This window comes from Papaver somniferum, chromosome 4, assembly GCF_003573695.1.
Source record: "Papaver somniferum cultivar HN1 chromosome 4, ASM357369v1, whole genome shotgun sequence".
Taxonomy (NCBI): domain Eukaryota; kingdom Viridiplantae; phylum Streptophyta; class Magnoliopsida; order Ranunculales; family Papaveraceae; genus Papaver; species Papaver somniferum.
Genome location: NC_039361.1, coordinates 4,402,054 through 4,412,080, shown reverse-complemented (window position 1 = coordinate 4,412,080; position 10,027 = coordinate 4,402,054). Strand labels below are relative to the sequence as shown.

The 10,027-nt window shown below is 35.6% G+C and overlaps 1 protein-coding gene across 1 annotated transcript; it reads left to right on the top strand.

Moving 5' to 3' along the window:
* Nucleotides 1-600: 600 nt before the first annotated feature.
* Nucleotides 601-3,493, top strand: LOC113274617 (probable serine/threonine-protein kinase At1g01540). The gene is made up of 7 exons (XM_026524014.1): nucleotides 601-1,473; nucleotides 1,815-1,919; nucleotides 2,031-2,153; nucleotides 2,246-2,416; nucleotides 2,505-2,634; nucleotides 2,721-2,939; nucleotides 3,115-3,493. The coding sequence occupies exons 1-7, from the start codon at nucleotides 833-835 to the stop codon at nucleotides 3,289-3,291; spliced, it is 1,566 nt and encodes a 521-aa protein (XP_026379799.1). The 5' UTR covers nucleotides 601-832; the 3' UTR covers nucleotides 3,292-3,493.
* Nucleotides 3,494-10,027: the final 6,534 nt, after the last annotated feature.

Genomic DNA, 10,027 nt, shown 5'->3' with positions numbered 1-10,027 from the left:
GATGATATTAATAATATATACAACATTAGTTATCCAAGAGGACGTCGTATGGTGGTTTAGATGCTTGGTTAGTGAGTTTGAGATCTCTCTCACCTTCACCTTCAAATCTCTTCAGTCGTTTTTGTTTCATAAAAATCACAACACGTCTAATATTCGGTCGTGTATGCTCGGGAGGCAGTAAAGCCCAAAAAATGGAGTCTTTGAAAAGTAAAAGCTAAAGAATTTATGGCGAATTAAGCGGATGTATCATTCGGGATACGTAAAATTCGTGAATGGTTCGCGAATAAATCGGAAATGTCACATAATACACGATTTGGGTTCGGAGTTGCAAACGTACGCGAATAAGACGGTAAAATTCGTGATACGGAAAAATTCGCGAACTTACTAACTAGGCTTGGTAGTACATACGATACGGCGTGACTTTAACCGGGGGTCCCATTTTCAAAAACAATTGGAACCGCGTTAACCAACGGTCTTGAGTCTCTTGACTATTGAACCCACATCTAGTGGGTCCCACTACCAGCCCTAATCTTTCTGACGTGTTACAGTATATAATTCCGCTTTGGAAACTGGACATTTCCGTAATTCTGACCAACTCTCTTAAAATCACAGTAGAAAAACCACACTCTCGCTCTTCTTCTCCTTCCTCTCTCTCTCACACTCATTTTCTTCACTCTGCAATTCCACCGTTTTCCCACTTACCGGAAAACCTCAAAACATTTTCCGGTAAACACACATTATTTTTTTGACGGTGGAATTTATAACCATGCATGAATTCTCAGAACCTCAATTTCTTAGATCTTTAAGATTTTAACCTCATTCTCTCCATCCAATGGCACCGTCATCATCATCCTCAAGTGATAACACAGCATTCATAAACACGGAATTATCAAAATCAACATCAATTTTCGGATTAAAATTAGGAGTAGTGATCGGAATTTGCGTCGGAGCAGCAATAGTACTAATCTTATTCTTACTCTCACTATGTATCTGGAAATCTCCCAAGAAAAATTCATCATCATCATCAAAGAAGAGGAAACAACAATCGTATAATGGCGGAGGAGTTGGAATGATAGATCCATCTCCAGTAGTATCTAAAGAGATCAAAGAAATCATTAAACCAGAACAACAGGTTCCAGAGATCCAGATTGATATTGGTAAAACTGAACATAGAGTTATATTTTCTGATCAACAACACCGACCTTCATCACATGCTAGTGGTGAGAGTAGATCAACAAATGCGACCGATTCCGTTTCGATGTCTGGGAATAATGCCGGTGGTGGTAGTGGTGGTGGTTTGCCTGAAGTATCACATTTAGGTTGGGGACATTGGTATACATTGAGGGAGCTTGAATTAGCTACTAATGGATTAGCTGATGAGAATGTTATCGGTGAAGGTGGTTATGGTATTGTTTATCGCGGCCTTTTACCTGATAATACTATTGTTGCCGTCAAGAATTTGTTAAATAACAGGTAAAACTACTCAATTTTGAAGTAATTATTATTTTTCAACGAATTTCGTATTATTGTCATCGAAAAAGAGTAATAATTAGGTAATTGATTTTGGATTGATTTGCTGGTGGTTTTTATGATTAATGTCATTGATTGCAGTTATAGTTTTGTTGTTCATTATGAATTCAATTTGGTTGACTTGTCTGTGGTCTGTTCTAATTTTGGTTTTATTTACTTAATGATGTTTGAATTTGATAGTTAGTTTCTATAATTGTCATTGGTTAAAAGATTTTGAGTAATTTGATCTCTATGAATTAAGAAATTGTGATGAAGAATTAATGTGAGAGTGATGAATTTTTTAGGGGTCAAGCGGAGAAGGAATTCAAAGTGGAGGTGGAAGTAATTGGCCGTGTTCGACATAAGAATTTAGTTAGATTGCTTGGGTACTGTGTGGAGGGAGCTTACAGGTATTGATTTCATTTACTTGATTGGTTTTCGCCGAATTATGAATCCGTATGAAGCTGACTTTTTTTCTAGTTTTGAGATTTCTTACTGTATTATCTGGTTTTCCTGATTAGGATGCTTGTATATGAGTATGTGGACAATGGTAATCTCGAACAGTGGCTCCATGGGGATGTAGGGCTAGTCAGTCCTTTGACATGGGATAATCGGATGAACATTATTCTTGGAACAGCGAAAGGGTATGATTATTTCTTTCTGGTAAAAGAATTTTTGTGTAGATTTTTCGGGTTGGAGTTTAAGCTGATGTAGTTCAATGGATTTCTTTTTCCAGTATTGCGTATCTTCATGAAGGTCTTGAACCAAAAGTTGTTCATCGGGATGTCAAGTCTAGCAATATACTACTTGATCGACAATGGAATCCCAAGGTCTCTGATTTTGGTCTTGCTAAGCTCTTATGCTCGGAAAGCAGTTACGTCACAACTCGTGTCATGGGAACATTTGGGTTAGTATCTGCCTAGTTTAATTTTTTTCGCAGTTAGCACACCGGAGAATCTGTGACCCTGTTGCTAACTTTTCTGCGAATCTTGTAGATATGTAGCTCCTGAGTATGCTTGCACTGGTATGTTGAATGAAAGAAGCGATGTCTACAGCTTTGGAATACTTATCATGGAGATAATTACAGGAAGGAGCCCTGTTGATTATAGTAGACCTGCTGGAGAGGTTTGTTGCCTTCATAATTGCATTTTACTTGTTCGTGTGTGCAAGAAGCTGAATTTAGTAGATGATAACAAATGATCAACTTGCAGGTGAATTTAGTTGAGTGGTTAAAAAACATGGTGGGCAGCCGGAAATCCGAGGAAGTACTGGATCCTAAGTTGCCTGAAAAACCTCCTTCAAAGGCACTGAAACGTGTTCTACTGGTTGCACTTCGCTGTGTTGATCCTGATGGACAAAAGAGGCCTAAAATGGGACATGTTATCCACATGCTCGAAGCTGATGATTTGCTATTTCGGGACGTCACTCATGTAAGTTCATATAGACATTTTTTATTTTTCATCTGTTTTGAGTTCCAGTTTGATTTTCTTGCCAGAAAACACTGCTTTAACATTCTAAAGTGATTACAAAAATGGAAAACACCTCAAAATCATAGATACTTTGTTTCTTTGCAATTTCAACCTATTAACCTTTTTATATCAACAGTCTAATGTTCAGTCAGAACGCCGAGTTGGACGAGAGTCTTCTCAATCACGTCGTGATAGCCAACAAAATAATCAAGATGGCGCGAAATTGGGTGATAAAAAGTTGGCTGAAACAACTTCTGACACAAGTGAAGGAGAAAGTAGTAGCAGCCATCACCAACAAATGAAGTGGAGATAAGAAAGAAAAAGTATAATAGGTGACTTCAAATTTTTTTGGCTATATGTTTACGAAATGTTTTATTTTGCTTTTATTTGTTGTATGCTCTTATCCATTTTTAGTGTAGATTTTTCCTTTCGGATGCATTTTGTACCATAGAAAAATTCATTCATCCACATACAAGTAATAATAAGATCACGATATATATGTTACATGTTCTGAATTCCGATCTCTCCTGCATTTTATCTTTTGCTTAGTCTGCCTCAAAACCACCGACTGTTGCATTTTGTTAAGAGATGGCGATAATGTTACAGTAGAAATGTCACAGCAAATTGGTTGTCACTTGTCCGTCCTTGCCGTCCCAGGTATGATCAGTTGTCTGTTTGGTTGGATTAAAAGCTTTACAGCAAATTAGTTAGACAGCACGCAAAAACAGGAAGTAGTAGGGCCTTTTGTTTCGCCATCAATGACAGAAAAACTCTAGCTTGCATTTTGGATTCTCCTATACAAACAGATGGAATGCCAACAAATCCCTAAAGCTGGCAATGATTGTAACTGCTGAACCTCCACTTTTCCTATTGTTTGCACCTTATCCACTAGCAGCCCTACCCCAGTGATAACTTTTGCAGACCTCATACTTGGATGAAAGCTTCCAGCACTATTGCACGCTGAATATGCTGGATGGCGACCCGGTTGGTCCGAGTTGGAGCCTATCTTTTTCTTTTTGCTAGTTTTGTCTCAGGCTGATCTTAGATGGAGTAAAAATTAGCAAAGCATTGACATTATCCATGTGGTAATCATAAATTAGGATATTCAAGATTGCATCTTGATCTTGATCTTGTATTGATGAGAAGACATTAATAAGATACAATCAATTTGGCAAATTTTAAAATGAGAGAACACCTAGAGATTAAATTGGCTGACACCAGACATGTTGTCTGTTCAGTGAATGAGCTTGAGTTCACGTGAATTTGTTTAATGGTGGTTGTGAAGTTTTAATGAAACCATTCATTCTTCTTCTTCTTGTTTACAGGCTGTATTTGTACGTAGGGTTAGAATTTGAGGGAAAACAAAACTGAAAAACAGGGTTCATTAAATTCATTTTTTCTTTTTTCTTTTCAACCGTTACAAAAGGTTGGTGGCTAAAGAGAAAAATGGTTGTTCAATAATTTTGAAGATTCTTTGTAACAAAAGAAAAATGGCCACTTGTTGGTGGTAGTGGTGGGACTTGAGGAATTTTGATTTCATTTTAATGGATTGACAAAAACCATTCAATAATCTTTTGTTTGATTGTTCTTTGTTTAATGTTTATTCTTTTCTTTAACTTTTGGTTTCCAACAAACAAAAGAAGATTTTCTTGACTGATTTTGGTTCTCTCTTTTTTTCCGATTTGAATATTGACATTAGACTTCTAGTATTCCGATCTCTTTGACATTTTCTTTGTTCTCCAAGTCTATACGGCCAACATTGAATTATGTACATGTAGTGGGACAATATGACAATTGCAGTATGGCACAATGACTTTTAGGACTTTTAGTTCAAAAGTGCAAATTGTAGCCCGGAAGCAACATGTCATGGGTAATGTTGAACAGATGTGTGTTTCACACTTGTTTGTTTGCCACCGGCTTGTCAAATCCTCGGCAGTTGTCCAATTCTAGGACTTGGGGGATTTGGATACTTCTGCAGTGAGGAGCAACAAGCGTAGAACATATGAGTACCTTTGTTGCAGTTGTTGAGTAAAGAAAAGAACGATTTTCTGGGGACCATGGTTTTATTTTGGGTAAAGACATTAGAAATAAATCTAGGTCACCTCTTATCTGGATATTTATATTAATATCTAAATTACCCTCCTGATTAATTTTGGGTGATGATTAGTTAGTGTTAATAATAGTTAGTGTAATGATTAGTGAGATGATTAAGTTAAAGATAATTAGTGAGATTAAAAAATCAGATGGTTTTTTTTTAAAGAAGTAGAATTATTGAGAGAGTAAAGTTAGAGAAGATGAAGAAGGAAAACATGAAAAACGATGGATTTTACCAACCATAACCGGAGGAAGGGTATTTGGGTACCCACGTGTGCTTCAAACTTAGATAATGTTGGTTGAATTGCTCCAAACTTTCAAAAAAAATGAAATTTTTTATGTAGATTTGGGTCAGTTCGGTTACCATATGTCAAGAACATGTAACCCAACACACCTGAAAGTGTAGTTCGGTTACGTTTTCCAAACACGCAGGTTACCGAAGTCGCTCGTTAATGGAGGTTTTGGTCGTACAGTGTAATGTTCGGTTACCTAGGATAAAATGGTAGGTAACCGAACTTTGAACTTAACAATTTATTTGGGTACATCTTGTGTGTTCGGTTAGTTCGCAAACTTCAACGCAACCAAGTTTCCAACTGAACTGCAGGTTAAAAGTAACCTAGTGTTAGAAGTTCGGTTGGTTCGCAAACTTCAACATATTTTGCGAATCAACCGAACTGGGATTATATATGCATATATGCAATTAGGAAAACGTTTGGTTATTACGAAATTTATTTCTTGGCGAATTAGGTAGAGTTCGGTTACGAAGTTTCAAAGGTAGAGTTCGTTTACAAAGAAAAATTAACATTTTTGCGAACGAACCGAACTTGTGGACTTCTCATTATTTTCGTAAACTAAAGTTCGGTGATATCCTTATTTTGCGAAGGAACCGAACTTATGGACTTCTGTTGTTCTAATACAAGGAATTCGGTTAAAAGTATTTTTTGCGAATCAACCGAACTCTATTGGCTAAGTTCGGTTACTTTGTAGTTTTAAAAATTTTTGCGAAAAAACCGAACTATATTGGCTAAGTTCGGTTATTTTGGTACTCAAGATAGTGGCCACAATAACACAGTTCGGTTAGACTGGATTTATTTTTTTTCGGTTCTAAGGGTGGAGTTCGGTTACTTTGTAGTTTTAAAATTTTTTTTGAAACAACCAAACAGAGAGTTCGGTGACTTAGTTTTAAATCCAATAGAACCGAACTGTTCTTCGTGTTCTTCACTTTCAAGAAGTTCGGTTAGTAAATTAGGGTTTTTTGGAAAATCGGCCTAACCGAACATGGCTCTGTAATTCCTACTAAAACCCTATTTTGATGATTTTTATTCGATTGAAGCAATCAAAATCAAATTAAAGTGAAGGGTTTGTTGGAAAATACCTCCGGAGTAGTCCCATGGCAGAATCAGGCTGCGGCTGGCGTCTTTTATACTTGATAAAATTATCATGTAACAGAACTTAATTGTGATTGCATTGATGTTGTTACATTTCTTAAATATGTGGTGGTGGTGGGACGAGGTGGTGGTGATAATCGGTGGTTGGTGGTGGTGGTAATCGGCGGTGGTGGGCGGCGGTGGTGGGAGGAGGTGGTGGTTATATACATATAGGTGGTTATTAGGTTGGTTTTAAATTAAAATAGGTTAAGGATAGGTTAGTCATTTCAACGTTTTAGGACACCTCTTATCACTATAGGAAAGGTGGCCTAATAAAATCATGGTCCCCTCAAAAAAACCTTGATCCATAATAAATCATTCAAACAAAATGACTTTGGTCTTTGGTAACTCCAAAAGCCATGAAAAATGAGTAGGCCTCGGCCATTGTCCCCATAAAATTCCTCCTTTTTATGGTTAATTGTTTTTGGATCTCACAAATATTGCCCACAAGGTTCCTAAAGAATCCTAGTACATTTCAGGAAGGAAGGACAACAAACAGTTTGATATCCAACTTCGGGATTTTGTTGAAGGGAAAAATCAGTGTGCTGATATTAACAAGTTGGGATGATCCTCTTAACAAAACCCATGTGTATTTATTAGAAGGATATGATTGGATGACATGGTTATATTGACATTATCATGCCATTTTATCTATAAAATCCAAACGACAATGTACTTTGAAGTAATTTTTTTTGATGACATGTTCTCTTGTAAAGGTCTCTACTCCAACAAAAAATGAGAGCCTTCCGAGACGTATAAGACTACCATTTACCATTTTGAATATCAATCGTTCAGAATATAAGATAGTGAAGTTTTGTATATCAGAATATTTCATTTTTGGCAGGAATGTAGAGCTATATAAGAGGAACGTGTCACCAAAAAGTTAGCTTCAAACTCATTGTTGCTTGGATTTTTTACCATGTCATGGAAATGCCAATATAACCATGTCATTGGATTCTGCCTTTAACTAAATTTTGATATAGTAAAGTCATTTGGTTTTACCAATAATTTGACTTTGAAGCTCGTGGAAACCAAATTCGTTGGCGACATAACTCCGTAGTTATTAATTTAACTTTTGGTTATTTGTTGTTTGTTTGAATGTTCATCGGTTATTTTTTACTTATAAATTAGAATCTATCTTAAGTAGGCTGAAACTATCTCATAAGTGGGCTAAAAATACATTCAAAGGGATGGAATTCTTGATAGCATGGGCTTAAAACAAAACTTTAAAACAATTTCAAATAAAAAATTTTAAGTTATGCAAGAATTAAGGACGAGCTATAGCCTAGGTTAGCTCCTTGCTAAGCCCGTCTCTGATGCACATATCGAGCTTGAGATATATTCTGGATCATAATAAAAGAAACGGCCACAAAAACATATAGGAAATTTACTTTATGAGACTAAATTTTGATCGCTAAAAATATATAAATCACTCGGTAAATTTTAGGCCATGGCACGTTTTTTTATGTCGTGTGAAAAACTTAGGATAAATGTTGTAGATTTGCCTTACAATACAAATTTTCAAGTCATACGGCTGTGCTAATTTCTTGGTGACATGTTCCTCTAGTAAATATCTCTACTCCAATAGAAAATGAGAGCATTCTGAGACGTATAAGACTACCATTTTGAATATCAATCGTCAAAGATTAATGGTTGAAATTAAAATTTGTGGATGGTGAAGTTTCGTAAATTTTCATTTTTGGTAGGAATGCCAAACCATGTCATGACAATGTCAATATAACCATGTCAATGGATCATGCCTTTTATTAAATTGCGATATAGTAAAGTCATTTGGTTTTACCAATGATTTGACTTTAAACCTCGTCAACACCAAATTCGTTAGTGACATAATTCTGTAATAAATTAACTCTTGGTTGTTTGTTGTTTGTTGAATGTTCATCGGAAGCTATTTTTTACTTATAAATTAAAATCTATATTAAGTATGCTAAAATTATCTCATAAGTGGGCTAAAAATACAGTTAAAGGGATGGAATACTTGATAAGCATGGACTAAAACAAAACTTTAAAACAATTTCAATACAAAAGTTAAGTTATGCTAGAATTAGGGATGGTCTATAGCCTAGGTTAACCCCTTGCATAAGCCCGTCTCTGATGCACACATCGAGCCTTGAGATTATAATAAAATTACTTCCACAAAAAACATAAAATAAATTTACTTCATGAATCTAAATTTTGATCGCTAAACAAACTATAAATCACTGGGTAAATTTTAGGCCACGACACGTTTTTCTATGTTGCCTGGAAAACTTAGGATACATGTTGTAGATTTGCGTTACAATACAGATTTTCAAGTCATACAGTTGTGATTATTTTTTGATTAGAGGTAAGTGGACGAAGGGAAACAATCATTTTATGAATAACATATTCGAGATCGAATAACCTATGCAACACTTGTGTTAGAGCAATTAATTAATGCTCGGTTGAACCCCGCAGGTTTTGCTATCTCAAGCCTGTTTTCAATGTTAAATGATCAAAAACATATCTCGATTTCTAATCTACTAAGTCAAATTTTGGACTGGGTTAGAATTTGGTAGTTGAGTATCAGACATCACCCTCGGAGACTGAAGATCGACGAAGACATTTGAAGAACTTTTGTATAATGTATATGAAGACTAAACCTTTCTAATTTGTTCACTATATTACATTTTATCTGTTGAGACGATGTCATATGACTTTTATTAGATTTACAAAGAAGAAGTTTCGAGTCGAGCTCTTCTTATTAACAATCTCAAAATATGACTTTAGCAAAGATGTTCAATGATCCTTCACGATATTAGTTCTAAATAATTTATTGTGTGAATTAATTTGTGGAACAATTGAAAATTACTAATGCAATTTATCACTTGGGAATGTTTCAAACATCAAAAGAGAGAAATTCAGAAATACTGATATTTGTGCCCAGGGTAGGTTGGTGAATCAATTCGCAAACCATAGATATCTGAGTTCAGAAATACAGGAAGGTTGGTGAACCAGTTCCCCAGCTGTGAGTTCAGTTGGGAACAGTTCACGAACCGTCTTAAACTGATTTCTTGAAGTTGGTATTATAGGCTAGCAGTTGGTGAACACGGTTCACGAACCTTTGCACCTTGTCTCGTGAACAAGCCTAACGGTTCACGAACCGTGTTCCAAGTGTCCCAATAGATTTTAGCAGATGCTCAAAGACTTATTTTTTAAATACGTTTAGCATTACTAGAACTCTGTCAAAAATATTTATAAGACTTCATTGATCACTCAAACACTTACGTGTGCGCATCATTATTAAATTCTTAGGTGTATAAATGAACATCAAATTGCTTTTAGTTCTTTGACATACTTTCTAAACCGAACAGTCATTATACACGATTCCAGAACAGATCCATAGTGTATATTCTTCTATTGTATTTTCAAGACCTAAAAGTGTTTGCTTGATTCTCAAGTTATCTTATCTTGAATTCTAAGTAATCCTTGGTCTTTGAAAACTATAAATAAAGATGCTCTTTCAACTTAGAAATTCAATCCCCGACACTT